The sequence below is a fragment of the Anabrus simplex genome, chromosome 1 (genome assembly GCF_040414725.1).
Source record: "Anabrus simplex isolate iqAnaSimp1 chromosome 1, ASM4041472v1, whole genome shotgun sequence".
NCBI lineage: Eukaryota > Metazoa > Arthropoda > Insecta > Orthoptera > Tettigoniidae > Anabrus > Anabrus simplex.
In genome coordinates, this window is record NC_090265.1 from 416702595 (window position 1) to 416725436 (window position 22842).

The 22842-nt window shown below is 37.3% G+C and overlaps 1 protein-coding gene across 2 annotated transcripts in view; it reads left to right on the forward strand.

Moving 5' to 3' along the window:
- Nucleotides 1-22641, forward strand: part of cnk (connector enhancer of ksr) — a 316579-nt gene extending 293938 nt beyond the window's left edge. The window contains exon 15 of one of the 2 annotated variants that reach the window (XM_067135099.2): nucleotides 22463-22641. In XM_067135099.2, coding sequence (XP_066991200.2) covers nucleotides 22463-22513 — 51 coding nt within the window. In that variant the 3' untranslated portion in view covers nucleotides 22514-22641. Of the gene's footprint in view, nucleotides 1-6922; nucleotides 7318-22462 lie in introns of those variants that run through there. The other variant, XM_067135098.2, reaches the window with a different exon arrangement.
- The last annotated feature ends 201 nt before the right edge of the window (nucleotides 22642-22842 follow it).

Below are 22842 nucleotides of genomic sequence, written 5' to 3' on the forward strand. Positions count from 1 at the left end.
TGAAGATGGTTTTCCGTGGTTTCCCATTTTCACACCAGGCAAATGCTGGGGCTGCACCTTAATTAAGGCCATGGCCTCTTCCTCCCCATTCCTAGCCCTTTCCTGTCCCATCATCGCCATAAGACCTATCTGTGTCGGTGCAACGTAAAGCAACTTGCAAAAAAAAAACATAAATTCCGGTCACAGTGTAAGTCTTGGGTCAGAAGTGGAAATTATCTTACATTTTACGTCATTTCTGTAATAAAGTAGAAGCCCACCACCTAATTTGTCAATATGGTCATGGCGTAATATTGAGTATCCATCAAGGTTAGCTGCCGATGACAGCAAGTCTTTACGCATCCAGCTTTCACTGATTCCAATAATATGTACATTGTTCATTTCAAAAATAGCCTGTACCTCTTCCAAATGAGCTAATAATGACTGGCCATTTAGCTGGCAACAATGTAACGATCGAAGGTAATTACTGAACTCCTCTTGCAACACAAGTCCTGTTGAAGGTGGTAGGGACGAATGTGAATGGGAGAGCGAGGGCTGTGGAGAGGAATGCAGGTCAATGGTATTACCGTTGTACTGGTCAGGAAACAAACTATACAGTAGGAGAACAAATTAAGTAAAATGTAAAATGAGCTTACCAGAGCAACCTGTCGAGTAGATCCACTAACTTTCACAAGCACACACTTACAGTACACACACACAGATATAAACTAACACACATAATTTCTTTCTCGAAATTCACATGTTCATCCTACTCCCTGCAATGATTTTTAACTGTGCCATCATATTTGAGTTTAGCTTCCATCTTCTCTTAAAACACAAATGCGTCCATTTTGCGCCCAGCATTTCTGCAGTCCCCATAAATCCCTTGCCTGATTAAGGATGTTTTTTCTCATACTTGTGAGGGACTCAGCATGAGCCCACTACCCTTCAAAGCTCATTTCGTGCACCACACTCAATCACGATCGTGGTACCGAAGGAACTTAATGATCGGTCGATTTCCCTGCGAGACCACTTCAGCAGACGTTTGATTTCGGCGACCCAGCCTGTGGCAGCGATCTACATCAAGAAATGAAAGTTCTACTGAGTTAATTTTTTTGTGTTTGTAGCATTTTGATGTAAACGTCCTCAAACAGCTGTTCTGGGACACCATGCAATAAAAGGCGGTTTTGGCGACTGTACTGTTTGGCCTCGTCCAATATGTCGTCTTGTTTCTGGAGCCGATCTTCCAGAGCCTTCAACTCCCCTTTAAGCTTGGAGCTATCTTCGCTGGCCAGTTTCTTGAATGCCTGGAACTCGCCGCCAAGCACTTGGAGCACGTTCAGTGGGTTGGCAGCACTGACTGCCACTTCTAGGCGAGCTTGAAATTCTTTCATGCAATCTTCAAAAGCCGATATCTTCTTCGCTACTTCCTTCAAAGACATAGTCCCCCTAATTTTTTTGGACTGTGTATTGTGTTCAAGCCATAAATTTGAAGGCTGGCATCCAAAAGATATTGTTTATGGAGGGGGAAGTGAGCGAGTATTTATTTACGAGTATTTATTTATATTAAAATTAAGGTGACCTGGCACGTCACAATAGAGGTATTGCTCTAGGTCTGTTACAGAATAAAACAATGGCTTTGGAAATATTTCAGTTATTATTGTCACTCATTCTTATGCAGAAATAGCAGTAACATATTACAAATTTGTCTTGGAGAAAATGTTGCTAAGTTCAAAATCACAATATACTACCAGTTTTGGACAACTCTTGATTAGCTGGTCTGGACAGTTTTTTATTAAGTGATTCAAACTGAGATGCATAGGAATATTTAATGCATTCTCAGTGTTTATCTTGCAATATATATATATATATTTTTTTTTTTTACTGTAAAATTGGGATCTATTTTTACTCTTAATTGGGCAGTCCTGAAGTTGTTGTTTTCAGTGTGGGTGTATGAATGTGGACATTCATGACGTAAGTTAAGTCTTTGTTGCTCTTCCATTATTATTTTGATGTTTGATTGTTGGCCTTTTATGTTTGACAACCTTGAATTTGCTATACATAGTATAGTTAAATTTTGTGTTTGAAAGTGATCACTTTAGGATCTTCCATTGCCAGGCTGAGTGGTTCAGATGGTTTAAGCACTGGCCTTCTGGCCCCAAACTGGCAGGTTCTATCGTGGCTCAGTCCGGTAGTATTTGAAAGCGCTAAAATACGTCAGCCTCATGTCGGTAGATTTACTGGCACATAAAAGGTATCCTGCGGGACTAAATTCCAGCATCTCAGCATCTGCGAAAACCGTGAAAGTAGTTAGTGGGGCGTAAAGCAGATAACATTGAATTTATTATTAATTATTAGGATCCTCCATAGTCATTGTAACAATTTAAGACAAAAAGGCAAGATCCTCTCTCGTTTCCCCATGTTATTTTTGACTTTAATATATCCATGTCAGTTATTAAAAATAATTCAGCACAGGGCATTTACAAAAGATACTTTATTTCAACAATGAAAATGTTAAAGAGCTTGGTTACCTGATCAATATTGTCTTCTATTATCTGTTTTAACACTTTGAAGACAAGCAACGTATGTCGATGGTAATGCTCCGTGGAGGTCGAGCGCCATACAGTGTTGAGTTCTAGTGCTTATATATCTGCTTCAACGTACTACACATGTTAGCAGAGTGTTCAAACACATTCTGCAGTGCTTGTAGTTAATTAAAAAATTACCAGGTAGCAGCACATCATCAGAACCTAATTCTGTCATGATACTAAGCTGGTACTACCGAAGCAGCTTCATGGCCACATAGCCTTGCGCGGCCGACGACTAGAGCCAATTTCCACAATGAATGTAATTTTCTCATTTCCCAATGATTAGTATGTATGTTGTGTTTCGTAATTGTATCATGGTGTGTGTGTGAATGTGTAACTTTTCATGTTTTTAATATGCATTGCAAAAATTTTTTAAAACTGAAAGTAGAAGAAAAAGTTTTTAAAATGTGGTTTTGCTCCAATTTTGAAAAATGAGGTATGCATGCGTAACTCACACGTTGCTGAATCCAAAACAGGTTTGTGACTGTAAGTAAGGTTATCAGTTATTTTTGTATAAAAATGTGAAAATGCACTAAAATGCTCAGTCCACAGTGTAAGATCCAACTTCATCTGCTCAGTCTTCAATGTGTTGAAATTTCAGTTGGGATCTGATCAGGTCTTGGTGCTTTATTATTAGGAGTTAAAACTAAAGCATGCAGCAGTTCATCCTTCATTATTTCTGGGCCATCAGCAGTACTGAATTTCATACTCTCACCTCTATCACTACCAAACTGTTGATATAAATTTCACCGAGCTCGATAGCTGCAGTCACTTAATTGCTGCCAGTATCCAGTATTCGGGAGATAGTAGGTTCGAACCCCACTGAAAATGGTTTTCCGTGGTTTCCCATTTCACACCATGCAAATGCTGGGGCTGTACCTTAATTAAGGCCACGGCCGCTTCCTTCCCACTCCTAGCCCTTCCCTATCCCATCGTCGCCATAAGACCTATCTATGTCGGTGCGACGTAAAGCAACTAGCAAAAAAATATATAAATTTCTCCCAAGTTTGTGCGATTTCCTGCTCATCCAGAATGGGCCTCTTGGAATTGTCAAGAAGAGTGGTTGATGTTGGCTCTTTGCATAACCCTGCCATCTCCTTAACCTTCTTTTGCGGTTTGAAGTTGTTATGTTTTTCACTGATCTCAGTGAGTTCGTTGCACATTCCTGTCGTCTGTATTTTTGTAGCTATTTTAATTTTTCTTCTAATTTCTCTTTGTATTTGCTGATAATCCTCTACCTTGCATTTTGCTCATTTCTTTGTTCCAATATCTCATCTGTCATCCATTTCTTCCTCTTTTGTATCTCTACTGTCCTTAAATGTTTTCTACAAACATCAACGAATGAGTTTTTCAGTATTTCCCGATGGGTTTGGGCATTATCAACATTTATGAGTATGCCATTCCATAGTTTACTGTTGCAAACTCTTCTTCAGTCACTTCTCATTGTATCTTGTAGTTTAGTTGTGTCTATTCTGTTTGAAACCTATTTTAGTTTTACCACTTTTAATTACAACTGTACATCTGCTACTCCTAGAACATGATCGGAGTCAGTGTCTGCACTAGGATATGTTACCACTTATTTGATCGTGTTCTTAAATTGCTTTTTAATTAGAATATAATCAATCTGGTTTCTTACTTGTTCATTGGAGTTTGCTTCTAAACTTGAAATTACTGGGCAAGTGGCTGTGGAGTTTGGGTCACATAGCTATCAACTTGCATTCGGAAGATGCACTGTCTGCAGCCCTGAAGATAGTTTTCCATGTTTTCCTGTTTTCACACCAGGAAAATGTTGGAGCCGTACCTTAATCAAGGCCACAGCTGTTTCTTTCCCATTGCTAGCCCTTTCCTATCTCATCATTGCCATAAGACCCATCTGTGTCAGTGCAACGTAAAGCAGATTTTAAAATATTAAAAAAAAATTAAGGTCAAATCTGTGTGTATAAGCAACATTTGGGTAGTTTGTACCAATTGTTAGTGACTGCTCATTTTTTTTCTTGATGAAATTCTAATTGCCTGTCTCCAGTGTTGTTAGCTATACCAGACCCTAGTTACCTGCGAAGTCAAATCTTCGTTCTTATTCCATTTTGGCATTAAATCAATCAAAATTGAGTCTGTCGTATACATTGCTCAGCATCATAGAATAATTTGACTTCATCATCATAAGCTTTGTCTGGTGTAGGAGCATATACTTATATAATGTTGATGTTGAAAGGCTGACTTAGAAATTGTAACAATTATCTGTTCCAAAATAGGTATGAATTTCCTATCATATTTTCTGTATTCAGATGATATAAGAATTCAAACTCCATTCCAGTGGTTGCAGTTTTGTGGGTCACTGCCGAAATAGTAAAGCGTTCCCTGTTCACGATGAAAAATTCCAGAGTCTGGCCATTGTAATTCACTTATTCCTAAGATGTGAATTTGCATTTGTCTGGTTTCTTGTACTAGGTTATCAAACTTTCCTGCTGGATACAGGCTTCTAACATTCTAAGTGGCAATATAATATCTATATTTAACTACTTTGCACCAGGGGATTCTTAGCACCACTTAAGGGCTGCCCAGGACTAGGGGTCGTTGTTCTGTGTACGTCCTCCACAGTAACTTCCTGGCAGACATCACACTGGTGGTGTGATTTTCTGTTGCCTTCCCCTGTATGAATACAGCCACTACTAACATGGAGAACAGATGCTGATTACAGCCATCCCTAACATGAAGTATAGACACTGCCCAGTGGGTTTCAGTTGCATTTCCATCCTGTGGAAGAAGCTCACCTGCCCAAGCCGTTGGCTCCTTCAGGGGTTGGGTTATTTCCCACCGCCCAACATTCGGCATAGAGTTGCTGGTTCTATGGTCTATTCCATTACCATTGCAGGACACACTTAGCCAGAATGAATTTATGTTTATGCTGGAGTTTATAATTCAAGGAGGCTTTTGTAGTTGGATTACAGCAAGTTAGTAAACGTTGATGTCATTTCAGAACTTGATATTTTTTATACTGTAGTAGCTGAGAAAATTTGTCTTATTGGCCTACATATTAGATAAGTATACCCTACTTCAGTTTAGGGGAAGTATAGAAGAATAATTTGTGAATTTGAAACTAATTGCAGTTGCTCTTGGCACAGTGCATGTTAGTAAAAATAGAACACTTCAGGTTGAGGATGTACCTTGAGAAACTGGTGACTTTTAGTAAATGTATGTGAAAGTCATAAGATCCTTTAATGCTGTGTTACACAGTAGGCTGTGGAAGAGCATTATTCTGATTTAGAGACTTCATTAATATTGGTGAGATTAGAATGAAAATAACTAGATTTGAACTATTGTCAGTATGAAGATGGAGATTATTAGCTATAGCAAGTATTGTATTGTAACAAATATATCAGAGGATGGTTCTTTTTCTTCTTCTCCATGTAGATGTTTAGGACAATACTGTAATATACATTGTGAATATCTCTTCCCTTCAATTATCACTACATATGTTTTCAAAAATCATATGCGTCTTTAGAATGACATATTTTCCGGTAAGTGGCAGTCCTATTTTGAAGTGTTGGCCCATGTCCCTGTATGATAATCTATCCTGTATGTTAGAATGTTATTAATGTTAATGAAATGCAGCTTGTAGTTTAAAATTTTTAATGGCTAATGCTTTTCTTTATGTTGTGAAAATGTTGTTTCTTCATTTACTCTCATTAACTAAATAAATTTTGCATTTTTAATAAAGCACCACATTAAATTGTGGTTCTGATCAGTTCCAACAAATTCAAACAGTACAAGTTTTGTCTGTAGTACCTATATAAATGTGTTCTGTATCTTTATTTTTAGTTTTTGTGTATTCTTGTAGTTTGATCTTGCTCCATCTGTGCATCTCTTGTCCAGTTCTCTTTCTTGCACTATTTTGTTCATTATGATGAGTGCATTGTCTGTCAGTCAGTGATTTCATATGAGCTTACTTGTCTGTAATCAGATATTGTGATCTAAGACCTCTGTCTTTTGTCCTAGTTTTGTATAACTGCGGAGTGTTTTCATTGCTAAGATTGTTTTCTTTCTCCTAGCATAATGATATATTCAGAAATGTATTGTATTTTTGTCTTATTACAGTATTCTCTCCCTTTTTCATTAAACAACCTTCTGTTGTTTGCTAATGTAATAAATGAACTACTTATCCCAGAGTAATAGTTCAGACACTCCTTGTTTATTACAGATCTTCTCGGTGAGAATAGTTTCTAAACATATTGAATGCACTCTTTCATAATGATTAATTTTGGCTGTCTGGAAAATGTTTTTGTTTTTTGTTTTCTCCTTTCCCTATTTGTCAGTTTTCTATCGCAAGTGTTTATGTTTGTTTTTCATTATTTTTTCAGCCTACAATGGGAATCACGATGCTTGGCAAAAAGCCGAGTCGTCGCATCCCTCCTACTTCTTCCATTCCTGTTCCATCTCCTACTAATCCATCACCTGATTATCCTGGCTTAGAGTACCCACCTGTGTTTGAACCTGAAACTTACACCCTATCGGACGCAAGCAGTCTCATGCGTTCACGACAATCTCGATCTCACTCAGCCAAATGAGATCCAGTGGAACCTTTCATGCACAGGGTCGTATTAGTTACTAGATGTTGGGTGCAGTCGCTCATAAGAAGCAGGTTTATCTATTCTTATAGAATTATATTTCAGAATTACTGTATATCTGGAACTCTATAAAGTGGTCCTTTGTATTATTTGGATACAATATGGATCACTTGTTAATACATTGGATTGAAAAGAGTCACATTCTCTCACTCTATTAAGAGTATTTGGGAGAAAAATATACATTTTCATAATATTTGAGTTCCTTACATTCCATATTTGTTATGAATTGAGTGTATCATTATTTTAATAATATATTGTAAATTAAATTAAAACAATTGTCTTCGTGGTTAATATTTTAAATTGTTACTATATATATACAGTACATTTCTTACCCTTTTTTTGTGAGAGTATATAACAACATACTGGATTTAGGAGTGTGTACTTGTGAATTCTTTTCAAATCAATCTTTTGCCTTATAGTACTCACTGTGATGCAGTGTGTGCTGTGGTGGTTGCCAGATATTAGCACTGAACATCTAGCCACTAATTGGTTAGCATCTAGAGCTGGGTGTTTGTTTGCACGGAATGCTTGCTTAAGTTATTTGTTGTGCATTGTTCTGTTTAATGTGATGCACTGTTCCTTATACTTTCTCTGTTGCTAGAGCATCTTTCCACCACAAATAAGCTGGATAATTTTGTTGTCAGAAATGTTTTAATAAATTCTGATGTACTGGTGTCAGAGAGATTACATTGAAGGACTCTGCCATGTGTAACCAAGAAATCATCCCAGGTGGATTTAAATTGCTCCACTGTCTGGTAGCTATAACATCTCATTAAATTTTATGTCTTGATAAGTTTTCATATTAACACTACTATTAATTTACGTAACTACTGATATAAAAAAAGACTTCAGAATGGGCTTGAACAGACAGAAAAATATATAGAAAATTGTAATTCTTGTTCATAACATTCTGTATTGACACTTCCTTTGATTTTCACATTTGTAGAGAGAGTCCTTTGATGGAATTTCTGGTACCACATAATTACTGGCTGGAGTAAAAGCATGAAAATTCATTATTAGCTATAATCACTCTAATGGTTTAGTTTTGTTGTTACCAAAGTATACTGATATTTTACCAATGTGAGTGTAATTTTTACAAGCATTTAAAATTATGTTACCATTTGTCAGTATTAATTATTACATTTTCAACATTACATAAGTGTGTACAGAAATTAATTCTCAATGTTTAAGCTCATAGCCAGAATATGCTATTGTGTCCAATCTATATATTGGGGCTTCATTTCTGTTGGCAGCAATGTAGGAGCTAGTAGTTCAATAATAATCAAAGTACAAACTTCAGCTGTTAAGATTTACAAAAACTAAACTGATGCCAGAATAATTTCTAGTAGAAAGACATAATTTTACCCTTCTACATTCCAGTCATGGCAATTTTTTAAGGGATCAGTTCTGGAAGAACCTCGGGAGAATGGCTTGTAAAAATAGTCTATAATTTGGTGTAATCAAAAAGCTGGGCTATTTTAATGGAATAAAATTACTGATCACTCTTATACACATCGGGTTAGGCATCTAAGTTTAGGAAAGACCATGGTTGGATAATTTGGAATTTGCAGTTACTTTATGAAGATGTTTGATGAGTGTATAAAAATTTGTGGGAAATTGTTTGGCAACAGCTGGTAATTAATTATTACAATGTGATACACTGGGAAAGACTACATGACTTTTGCATCTTTGACTCATGAAAGCACAGAATTGAATGCAGTACACAGTATGTCCAAAAAAAATCGTCAGTATAATTACAATCTATAACTTTTACCAGCTTCATGCTAAACAGAACTTCAAGTGATGACTGAATGGGGTTTTAAGAAAAAGCTTGTGTGTCTATTCACAGAAATAACAAGACATGGACAATTGGCCAATCTGTTGTGTACACAGGAGAAAGTTAAGACGACCTTCTTCGATCTCCCTTGACAACTTAAACTTGTTTGCCTGCTCCCGCATTTACAAAACAAGAGACCGTGTTTTTTTTTTAAGCTTTTATCAGACAATCTCCTAGTTTTGATTTTAGAGCAAGTGCAGTGATGTTATAATAAAAGAAAAGCACACTCTGTGGCTGTGAGGTTACAAAAAAAAAAAAAGGCGTACCCCCTGAACGATAAATGGAACCCTGTCAATTGTGAGAAGAAGGAATGTTGAATGATGTGTATGTTAGAGGTATAGTGTCTTTCATTTAAAAAAATTTTCTATAGCCTACTATTTTTTGCAATCTTCTGTTCCCCCATAGGTCTCTTTCCATTTACCATGGTTAAGGAATAACGCAGGGTGAAGCTTGTGTCCTGACAAGCGTAGTAAATCAAGCTTCTATTATACTCTCATACACTTGTCGCATAATATGCTATCAACCTGTAGTACATCATGGACATTGTTAAACAATGTTTTCACTGCAGCAGATCCATGAAATGTAACCTGTTAACATTAGTGTTTTTTGGCATTATATAGAGTGTCCGAGGAGGAATGGTCAATATTCGGGGATATGCTGCATACAGGAAAATCAAGGAAACCTTTGGAGAAAGGAAAACTAGGTGTGTGAATATTAAGGACTCAGATGGAAAACCACTTCTAAGGAATCAAAACAAGACAGAAAGATGGCAAGAACATATCCAACAGTTGTATCAGGGTAAAGATGTAGATGATACAGGTTCTGGAACAAAGAGAGGCTGTTGATGCTGATGAAATGGGAGACCCAAATTTTGAGGTCAGAATTCGACAGAGCTTTAAGAGACCTTACTAAATAGGAACAAGGCACCTGGAATTGGTGACATTCCCTCTGAATTACTGCCTGCCTTAAGAGAAACCAACATGGCGAGGTTATTCCATTTAAGTGTGCAAGATGTATGATACAGGAGAAGTGCCATCCGATATTTGGCAGAATGTTATACCTGTTTCCAAGAAAGTTGGTGCTGACAAGTATGAAAACTACCACATCATTAGTTAAGTATCTCACACCTATAAAATTTTAACACGTTTTATTTACAGAAGAATGGAAAGACAAGTTGAAACTCAGTTGGAAGAAGATCAGTTTGGCTTCAGAAGAAATGTAGGAACACGTGAAGCAATCCTGACTTTACATCTGATCTTAGAGAATCGAAGTAAGAAGGTTGGTTTTTGAGGGAAATGTAGGCACTAAGAACGGGAGGGGTAGACCATGGTATGAATATGACAATCAGATTAAAGCAGATGTAGGATGCAGTAGTTTCTTTTAATGCTATTTGTTCGTGGCCTCGACCTCTAAAGATCTTTTGCCACTACTTGCACAATATGTTATGAACCTGCGTGTAAATGTAATTGCGGGAGTGTAGAGTGTTGAATGTGAGGAAAGGAACGTTAAGGACAACACAAACACCCAGTCCCCAGGCCAGGCATATTAACCATTTACAATTAAAAAATCCTCACCCGGCCGGGAACGAACCCCGGGCCGCCAGGTGACAGACGGACGCGTTGCCCCCTACACCGTAGGGCCTGACATGCAGTAGTTACATAGAAATGAAAAGGTTGGCACAGGATTGGGTGGCATGGAGAGCTTCATCAATCCAGTCTGTGGACTGATGACTTAAATAACAACTTGACAGGAAAGATCATTTGAATCAATAAACTTCATATGGACATATGCCCTATTTTGAATGGTTTCTGGGATAGAACACATTTAATGTACATTTGATTAGGCTAGTGGTATGCACGTATGTGTCTTATCCACCCAACCTCTTTGACATTTTGAAATGGGTACAAATTTTCCCCGTGTAATGTTCGCCATACATGCAGTTAGGAGGGAAAAATTCCACTCGGACATTCTCCAGGACGATTTGAGGTGGATGTGCTGCACATCGATCCATAAAAAGAAGGATCTTTTTCTGTTTCTTTTTCATTTTAATGTCCAGTTTTTTCAACCACTGTTCCATTAGAAGCATTTTTTAAAATTAAATGCTATATGTTCAGGGCATCAACCTAGAAAGATCTTATGCCCCTACTTGCACCATATGTTAGGAACCTGCGTGTATTTGGAAATTGTGGAAGTGTAAAGTGTTGAATGCAAGGAAAGGAAAGTTAAGGATGACACAAACACCCAGTCCCCAGGCCAGGAATATTAATCATTTACAATCAAAAACTCCTGACCCGGCCGGGAATCGAACCCGGGGCTGCCAAGTGACAGGCGGACGCATTGCCTCCTACACCGCGGGGCCGGACTCCATTAGAAGCATAGTCATCCAAGAATTTCTGTTGGATTCATATTCCGTAGGTTTCGTTTTCGCACCCTTAAAACACCTTGGATTCTTCGATTTTCCTATCACAAATGGAGGAAGTTTGTCAGATCCATCTGCATTGGTGGCGAGAAGTACTGTTACACGAATTTTCCTTTTCTTCCCTCCATGGCATGAGTCACGTTTTTCAGCTAATCTTTTATTAGGAAGGAGATTGTAGAATAGGCCGGTCTCATCACAATTGTAGATGTTTGGAGGCTTATAATCACTTACTACCCGGCAGAACCTCTTCTTCCTAGTGTTGCACCATGACGTCATCCACAGCTTTTGAGTCACTGCAAATTGTTCTCCCTGTGATTCCATGACTATCTTTAAATCCTTGCAACCATCGTGATGAAGCCTTGAAATCAGCCGTGTTACTCATGATTTTAGCTAATTCTAGAGCTGCAGCCCGCTTTTGCTGGAACCACGTGAAAAGTGCTTTCTCCAAATCTCCGTACCTTCCTTCTTGCAGACAGCCATGCTTTGCTGATTTTGAACCCAGTTTTAAGAACTCGTCCAGAATAGCGTTTCTTTTACTAATGACTGTACATAGCGTGATATAAGCAGTTCCTAAGTCGAAGCATTTTCAGTTTTTGTTTTGTGTGGATTAGCATCCACTTCTCGTATAAATTTAACTTTTTCATCTAGGGTATGACTTTTCCTTTTTCTGTTCTCCATTGCTAATCAAAAGCAACTGAATGACAAAACTACTGTTCAACAGTAAACACCAGATACCAGCACCGTGGACTTTTTACTTCTCCGTTGTTTCCATGAAAATCTTTGGCTGTATTGTGAAGGTCAAAAACGATTAAGGTAAAGGAGGAGCGAGATAGAGAGCAAAGGGGACTTGCTCAGTTGGCCTTTGTTAAGCCACCAGTAAGTAAGGATCAACAATGTCACTCGGCGAAACTCTTTGTGTTCTGTTTCAGCACCGAAACCTGACCACTCTACTTCCACCTACGCTGACAAAGAGGAAACTTCGTAAATAGAGTAGTTTCTTTTAAAAAAGCACGTGCTCATTACAGTTAAGCAAAACTCACTTATGTTTCACTGACACTTAATAACAGCGAATTACATATAAACAAAGACAAATTACACAGAACAGAGTTACATATAAAGCAGGTTCAACTGTATTCTCAGTAAGTACATAATACGAAATAAATAAGTTAAAAATTAAAATGCAGGAAAAAGTACTTCTGCAATACTATATATGCTTATTACAGCACAAAACTTATGTAGTTAATAATAATAATAATAATAATAATAATAATAATAATAATAATAATAATAATAATAATAATAATAATAATAATAATTTATATAACTCTATTATATATACAGAATTAGACGTAGAAATACCTGTGTCCACAACAAGTAACCTACATATTAAATCTAAATGAAATAACTTTCTTTACGTCGCACCAACACAGATAGGTCTTATGGCAATGATGAGATAAGAAAGGGCTAGAAGTGGAAAGGAAGGGGCCGTGACCTTAATTAAGATACAGCACAAACATTTGCCTGGTGTGAAAATGGAAAACCACAGAAAATCATCTTAACGGCTGATGACTGTATGATTCAAACCCACCATCCCCCGAATGCAAGCTCATAGCTACGCGACCCTAAACTCACGGCCAACTAGCTCAGTCAAATCCGAAAATGTCTTTTTCTATCAGATTTTTTAAATAACCATATTTTGAATATGCTACCCGAGATGTACAGTAGCCCACTGGTTTTCTGATTAAACATCTTGTTATTTAAGCTATTGCATCAGTCGGCTCACTTACTCACGGTCCACACACACCAGTGATCTTATAATTCGATTATTCAAGTAATGTGCAATGATGCTACATACGAACTGAGAGAATACCGAGTCGGCCTACATATAAAAGAATTTAAGCACAACTTTACTGAAATAAATCAAGATCTTGAGGTATTAAATATTCTAAACAAAGGTTCTTTCCTAGACGTCACTGAAAACCTCTATATTCATTTAGACCAATATTTCAATCCCAACCTAAACTTAAATGATATCTCAGAGAAACCAAAGATCCTATTCGACTTTCTCATTGAATTTTTCAAAAACATGAATATCCCGAAAAACAGATCTGTCTTTTACATTATGCATAATACTTTGTCACGCCACACACTTTCACATCATCACCCTCCATATTTCCCCTCCTTCCACTCCTCCTCCCCTACCGCTCCTTCCCTCTCCCCTCCTAATCCAACAATGGCCGCTCCCCAGACCTAAACTATCCAACATGCTCTGTTCCTCTTCATCTCGCGCCATAGCTTTACCGCCTTATGTCCCGCAATAAACATCATAGAAACCTGCCCCCCACCCTACACGTAACAATACACCACAAATACTGGCACAGTCAACTCTCAGAAAACGTATTCCTTAATACCAATTTTATATTCTTGTCGAGCTGAATACCGGACCTGTGAAGATTACAAGATTATTTTGTGCATCTACAGAATGGTGGTGTTAATGAAGCTATGTAATATAGAGAGAGACTTTCAAAAGGTGGTTAAATGAAGAAGTTATATCATGTTCAAGATCATGCTTTCACGTCTCTGCACAGTATTTAAAATACAATTTACCGTTGGTCTTTATAGCTATTGTTGAGAGTGAAGGAGAATTTCCTGTTGTGTATGTTTATCAGGAACTCAAGGGAGACTTCATTAGTTAGTCGGAACATAGAAAAAATGATGAACTCTTCTCAGAAGAACTCTTTAAGGTTTCACCTTACTTTTTCCTGCCTGCTGGCTCTTCAGAATTGTGTGCGCGTGCGTTTTGTATTCAGGAATCATTCAAGGCAAATATTTTCGCACTGCAAGATGTGTGGTTAAGGTTATTTTTAATATGTATAACTTTTGCTTTCTCAACGATTCATTTGTTTCTATATTCGTCCCTGTTTTTATCTCCTCGTAAAATGTGTATTGTTTAATGTAACACCTTGTGTAAAAAATTGGGTTAAATGAAGAAGTTATATCATGTTCAAGATCATGCTTTCACGTCTCTGCACAATATTTAAAATGCAATTTACCGTTGGTCTTTATAGCTATTGTTGAGAGTGAAGGAGAATTTCCTGTTGTGTATGTTTATCAGGAACTCAAGGGAGACTTCATTAGTTAGTCGGAACATAGAAAAAATGATGAACTCTTCTCAGAAGAACTCTTAAGGTTTCACTTTTTCCTGCCTGATGGCTCTTCAGAAATGTGTGCGCATGCGTTTTGTATTCAGGAATCACTCAAGGCGAATATTTTCGCACTGCAAGATGTGTGGTTAAGGTTATTTTTAATATTTATAACTTTTGCTTTCTCAACGATTCATTTGTTTCTATATTCGTCCCTGTTTTTATCTCCTCGTAAGATGTGTATTGTTTAATGTAACGTCTTGTGTAATATAAATGTCTACATGCTAGCCTATTTCCCACATTTTGGCTGAAGATGACGCCAAACAGCGTCGAAACTAGTTCCAAGTGTAAATATATGTTGTAAATAAACTATAACATTTTTGTATTGAAAAGGTGGACCCTTTTAAGTTTCCTATCTTCCATTCTCAGTTCAATACGGACAAAAATGAAATTCTTAGATTTAAATGGTTCTTCCCATTATAAAACAGACAATTTTGAGTGGTCTTGAGCACGACTCATAGTCATAGGGTAGGCTAGATAATAATGTTATTGACTTTATGTCCCACTAACTACTTTTACGGTTTTCGGAGATGCTGAGGTACCAGAATTTACTCCCACAGGAGTTCTTTTACGTGCCAGTAAATCTACCGGCACATGGCTGACGTATTTGAGCACCTTCAAATACCACCGGACTTAGCCAGGATCGAACCTGCCAAGTTGGGGTCTGAGCCACTCAGCCAGACTGGTAGGCTAGAGAGCTAAGTTTAATTAATTGTCGACAGGCTGGTAGGCTAAAAAGCTGAGTTTAATTAATTGTTGAATGTCAACTAGTTATAAAAATACTAATTGATTCAATTAATACGGTAAATAGAATAACCTAATATCCTACCTGCATACAAGCTAGGTACTTTGGAATTATGTTTTGGCTACCTTTTTAACACTGCAAATAAATCCGTCTATTAGTTAGTGGGTATTATTTTCAAATTTGCTGAGCGAAGAGTCCGTTATTGTGAACAATTCTTTCAGTGTGCGATGGCTCTGTATGTATCGCTGCAGTGAAAGTTTGGCTCCCCACCAATGTCCAGTGTACCGATAATGGAGAGAGAGAGAGAGAGAGAGAGAGAGAGAGAGAGAGAGAGAGAGAGAGAGAGAGAGAGAGAGAGAGAGAGAGAGAGAGAGAGAGAGAGAGAGAGAGAGAGAGAGAGAGAGAGAGAGAGAGAGAGAGAGAGAGAGAGAGAGAGAGAGAGAGAGAGAGAGAGAGAGAGAGAGAGAGAGAGAGAGAGAGAGAGAGAGAGAGAGAGAGAGAGAGAGAGAGAGAGAGAGAGAGAGAGAGAGAGAGAGAGAGAGAGAGAGAGAGAGAGAGAGAGAGAGAGAGAGAGAGAGAGAGAGAGAGAGAGAGAGAGAGAGAGAGAGAGAGAGAGAGAGAGAGAGAGTGTGTGTGTGTGTTGTTTCTCACTGATCCGTGACTGCTCCACTCAGCACTGTCTGCTGTGAGTCAGCTGAATCATGTGCCGTGAGCTCACCGTTCCTGTGAATGGATTCACTCGGACACTTGAATGAATCAATACACTGCTTCAAATCATACACTTAGTAGCCAACACTAATACACTGTGCCTATCCTCCACCAATGCCACAGTCCTTACTGTGTTTTCAGGAGAAAGAGCCATTATGACCTGGATTATAAATGAGATTAACTATTGTAGACAAGCTGTAATGTCCACAAAAATATGCAGCATGAGAATTCACAGCAATAAACCATAAGACAGCTGTTTGTGGTTATTCTTGTCCAAAGGCAAGAAACGACAATATTGGTGATGTGATTGTCACAATCAAGTATGTTTCTCAATTATTGCACTGAAACTTCTAAATAGGCTAACTAAAGATACATTGCCATATTGTTGTAATGTCATAATATTTTATTTATAATAGATTTATTAAACACAATGTGTACAGAAAAAATGAATAAGTTTGACTGTCATTGCCACTTATCATCTTTAGGATAATGGGAGATTGGGAGGTTTCTTAGTGTGCACTTGAACAGGAAGTATAATGAACAGCATAGTCCGCAGATTTTGCACGTGCATTCACTGGACCCTTGACGATGGCCTTTGCTATTACAGATGCGATAGTGAAAACCATGTATTGCTCTTCATATGTAGAGGTTTTTCAACTTGTAGTTGGCTATTTTCCATTCCTCGCTGATCATGGCAGGGGTGCGGAAAAACTGGATCTGTTTCTGCTGTTTTTTGTCGTCGCTCTTCTAGGAACTTTATACTGGCTGGGGTAGGCAACAGGTTGCGAGTAGTCATTAGGTCCTCTATGAAAGACGTAGTTTCTGCCAGCTAGTATACAAGACAGATTGGGGCAAACTTTGAGGTATAGGGACCTCTTTTAATATATCTGGCTTTGACTCTGTCTAAGCTTTTAAGATTTTTTTAATTTCAGATATGCCGATGTTATTTCTATACCATATGATGCCACCAGGGCGACTAAACCGTGGCATTGCGGTCCTGAGTGAGAGTGATTTGAGATTGAGGATGACCATCGTAGCTTTTATTGCAGCTACAGTCCTGTCCTCGATATGCTTCGTGAAATTGAGTCCCATGATCTGTAGTGTCACCCCTAAATATTTAAACGACTTAACTTTTTCTAGTCTCTGATTTCCACAGAGGAGTGTGTCATTTCTCACCAGCTTTCTTCCTTTACGAAACTTTGTAATCTTCATTCTATTCTGGTTTATGTACATGTCGTCATGTGACCGTTCCTGTAGTTTGTTATGCACTTCTTGTATTGATGTCATATTGTTACTTAATATGTGCCTTTGGTTACTTTAAGTTTAATACATGATATATAATAATCTCAGTTGATGGAAAACTGAATGTTTCAAAAGCAATAGTAAAGATACGCCACCGATCCCTCTAACAAAGATAAGCACACTAACATCTTATGGAAGCAAAATTTTGAAACGAGCAGAGTGACAGGAAGCCACACTGGGAGGGAAAGGAATAGGTCCATGGTAGATACATAATAAAGAAAAGTGACGAATAACGAAGATTAACAACTGTATTAGATAAGTATAAATGACTTTGCGCAGTATACACACATGTAAAGGATCTGATATATCACAGATAAACATAGACAAAGTCCATTTCTTTTCCTACTTTTTCCTTTTTCTAGAGTTACAATATTCACCTTGAAGGTGGAAGTACAACAGAAAGGACAGTGAAAGAACAACTAGCCAAGATTACAATTTTCAAAATTGTGCATACATTATCGCGTCTATTATATTCTTTTTAGGAAAAACACGGAAAGTTTTCAAGAACGACATTACAATAACAGTTACTCATGTTGTTATAATTGGCCACGTATAAAATACATCACTTCCAGAGTGTTTAATAAAAGCCTAAGAATTGAGCTAAAAAACATCAAAGTGAAAGGGGGGAGGGGTAAAGGATAATAGTAATAGCTGGGGATAAGAGAGGAGAGTAAAAGTTTTAATCTGACTGCGTAACTTAAAAAAATTTCATCCACTCGTTACTGTCATTATTAAATGTATTGAACAATTATATCCACGATGGTCACTCTCAGTCCACATTAAAACATTTTCAAAACACAAATCGTGAAAATATAAGTAAGCTGCAGAGGATAAATAACAAACTTGAATAATGGAAAAACTGTTAAGGCACAGATCAAGGCCTCAAAAACTTGAGATTTATGAACAGCATGCCTGAAGGGCAAATTTAGAGTTCCAGATAATTGTATGCAGATTTTTAGCTCACGCAGATCCCATATAGACGATATTAGAGTTCCAGTTGGACGGAAAAGATCTTGTATCGCACGGGCAAGCCGCGCACGAGGTCAATGGCCCCTCCACTCGCACACACTGTACGAAAGTCGATGCCAGGCTGACCAGATGAGTGAGGCTGTCCGTTATATATCCAAGAGGAAGCGGAGACTAGTAGGTTCGAGAAGTTTTGATGACATAACAGATAACGTAGGTAGTACTAGATAGATCGCAGAGAAATAGTCAGTATGTAATAAGTTACATGAGCGGATGGAGAGACAGGAGATAGGTGAGCACATAATGTTCAGTCAATAAGATCAAATAATTAATACGTAGAGGCATAGATGGCAAAAGCAGGTTAGCATATTAATGTAGAAAGTAGATGATCGTGTAGAAACGTAGATACGAAGATTTGGGAGGAGCACGTTACAAGTATGACAATGTCATCAGCATACAGGTACATTTTCACGTGTTCGCTTGTCACCTTTTGTATTATATCATGCGTAACTACCTTGAACATTATTGGGCTTAGGGGGTCACCTTGTAAGATCCCGTTCGTTTGTGTGATGTTTGCTGATTGTAGAAGTCCATCGCCGATATTTATTACATTTTTTTCTACGATGTTGATTATGAGTTTACGGAATTGTTCTTCTGGGCCTAGGATCGCTTCAGGTTTCTAGATGAGAATGTTTCTTACTAAATCAAAGGCCTTTTTGTAATCTATGAAATCCGCATACACATGACCTTTTGATTGACTTATTGAGGCTGCAGTATATTGGATGACAGGATGCACTGCCTGTACTGGTGACTTCCCTGGTATAAAACCATACTGTTCTATTGGCATTGCCTCCATTAATCGTTCAGATATTCTGTTTTGAACTACATTGGACATCATCTTAAAGGCAATGCATTCTAGAGCGATCCCTCTGTATGAGTCCGGTGAATTTTGAGGTCTTTTGCCTTTATAGAGCATCCTAATTGTCAATTTTCTCCAGGCATTGGGAATGTTCTGAAGTTTCAGGCACTTGTACAGAGCTGTCCATATGCTAATGATGTATGGGAGAGATTCCTTTATTAGTTCGTTGGTGATGTTGTCCAGTCCTGCTCAATTTCCTGGGTGGGTCTTTGTTTGTCATGTTTTGTGAGCATCGTCCTCTGTAGTAGATCTTAAAAATGTGCTTCCCAAGTTTCCGTTGGAATGTGGGCTGCAACTGTGGATTTTCTGGCATCAAGGATTCTGAATTGTTTGTTTTCTGTTTCTTTTATTAGTTGCTGTTCCATCATATGTAAGTACTCCTTTCTCTTTGTTTGGAGCAATTTGACATACCCCAGTCTCTCCTGAATATATGTTTTTTGGTTTTGTGGGTCTGACAGATTATTGAATGCATGTAGTCTTTGTGCTAATGATGTATGGGAGAGATTCCTTTATTAGTTCATTGTCTAGCACTGGGCTGAATGTTATTACGTCTAGTATTCTCAGAGTTCATCATTTGGATTCCTGGTCTGTGTTTTTCTGTATCTGGAATGCTGCATTTACTGGGAAGTGTTTTCTAATATTAGCCCATGAGTTTGATCTGAGGATTGAGTGAGTTTTTACAGTTATCTTGTCCCCACAATAAAAGATTAGGTTGATGGTACTGGTCCCATTGTGGTGGTGGTGGTGATGATGATGATGATGATGATGATGATGATGATGATGATGTCACTGTGTATTTTCAGTGTCACTGCAACAACACTATGCATAAATTTGCAATGTTGCTGTGATCACTGCTTTTTGTTGTGAAAATTATATTTTCTTTCTGTCTGTGTACAGCTCAGGAGCCAGTGCAATTCCTATCCTCACCACTAGATGGGGGCTTCATTAATTCCATTCCTGACCCAGTCGAATGACAAATCAAGGTGTGACTCATGTTGCAGCCAATTTCCTTGAATGCATATACCATATTTTCCACAACATGTTTGTAATTGGGAGGCTTGTTAGTACCATGAAACTTGCTAATGGCTTCTGTAAATTCTTTCCATGCTGCCTTCTCTTTCAAATCCATCATAGATTCAAATGTGCACCCAAACATGAGCTTTCTGATTTCAGAACTGTTTAAACCTTCCTTCAATTTTGCTTCAGAGAGAGATGGAAATTTGTCACAGACATGTTTACAACAGGCACCATCTTTGATCAAAGCTTTGGTGAACTGCTTCATTGAACCAAGCCTTATCAGAGATAGCTATTATTCTACTCACCCTACCACTTTTCATCATGAATGACCGAGTATGTTCGAGAAAAATTTGTAAGAGTTTCAACAACACATTACCACTACTTTCCATTAAAAAAAAAGAAAAAGAAAATGTTAACATTTACATAATTTATTTAATTGATCTCATTAACACCATCGCATAAATATAAATAAGCTCAGTGTCAGACAATCGGTAGGCCTACGTTTTTATTTTGGATCTAGGCTGATATTAGTGTCCTAAAAATATTCAATTTTCTGAGGCAGTGAATTCATTGCAGACTAGTATTGTTAACGTTTAATGTCATAAATGAGAAAAGATTGAAACTTTTCTGTTTTAACACTAGCAGCCAACATTGTGCTATGAATTGAAAGGCACTGGTTCAGTTCAGTGCACACAATTCCTATGATGTTATGAGTGATGGATATGACCGAAAACACATTTTTGTTTCTGTCTTAGGAGGGTGAAAGTGTGGATATGTCTCTGTTAGTTAAACTCTTCCTTCACCATTAAAGTGGTCCTAAACAAGTCATAACTGTAATTTGAAGAATGGAGCCTCTTCTTTAGAAGTCGCACTATAAATTTACATATCTGCTTAGTAGAGAATGACTCGCGTATGTATGTTGAGTACTCAGCCCATAGACTGGTTGGATCTTCAACAGCTCCCCCATCAGCTGTCATAGATGGACTATGCATTCATATAAGGGAAATGAGGATCATTTCCTGTTGCTTTCCTCACTGAGTCACAAGTTGCTATTACACATAAGTCTGCCTGGCCCACTGAAATGTATGCACCTACCAACCTTATGAGCAACATTTTCATGCCTTTCATAGCAGGGACTGGCTGCATTCATAGTGCACAATAAACACTAAGTTTTGCCAGTGAAGACTACAGATAATGTGAACTATATTTTCCCTATTACTGTGCTGCTGAGCAATATATATCCAGACAGTAGTTGAGGAGAGTGAAACTGTATTCATTATAATGCTGTATGTGGTGTGTAGGAGGTTTGTAGGTGTCATTGTGCACTACATAAATACTATGACTATGTTATCTATTATGAATACTTCACTACAGAAATGGTAACTAAATAATCAGCATGAAAAGGAGAGTAATGCCATAATAATTAAACTATAGTAGAATAAGGGTTATTTTAATCCTGAATGCTAATGTTTCAAAAGATACCAAATTTTATTTATGTCTCAGGTTCAATATCTGGAAGATCTATTTTGTCTTTCTGTGGCTATTACTTTTACAAATTCTTTTGGCCTTTTACTGGTTTTTATAATGGCAATAGCCTGTATGTAGTTCCATAACTTCTGTCTTGCTGTCATAAATGTTTTGTAATCTAATGTTAGGTATTTGTGTCAGGTTCTTCTGGACACTTGTCGTCATCTGGAATGTAGAACAGATTTTATTTATTTATGAGAAATGTATATATATTTAAACCAAGGAAGAACAATATTTTTATTACAGAATACAACAAATATGCTAACAGAAATGTAACCCCATTCTAAACTGCTTTCTTTTGGCAGTTAATGCTGACTGAAATCAAAATGTACCATCTTCATGATACTGTAACTAGCAGATTTAGAAGGACATTTTAAAATACATTACATAATTCTTAATCAGAATATTCCTGTTAATGAGAATGATGTACAAATTATTACATATGTACATGTATGGCTGTATTAGAATAATTTCAAACTTGCAGAGTTTGATTTATTGATTTTTATTTTTATTTTTTATTTTTTTTCTAATTATTACTGAATTGCATGTATTTGAGTTTTTGGTACATTAGTGCATGCAAGTTTGGAACCAACATTGTTTTAGTTCCTAACTCATTATTTTATTTTGCAGAATGTTGCATGCTGTATTAACTCTAAAACTGGTGCATGCATAATGGAATAGGTTTCCCCCAAATGACCACCTTGACCGATCTCTGCAACAGTCTACCAACAGAATGGATATTATTATTTGTACAGATCTTTTAAAATGTTAATATATATAAATATATATATATATATATATACACACACACATATATACATATTATTGTAAAATATTGAAATAAAATTGTTGGGCATTATTACAAGAAATATCTGATTTCTTAAATATATGAAATTTGATTCCAGACTGTTTATAAAGATTTCCTTTATGTATTTTGATATTTTTCTCTGGAGTTCTTGAATTAATGTAATTCGTTATTTACATGATTTTACATAAATGGAGGTAAAAGT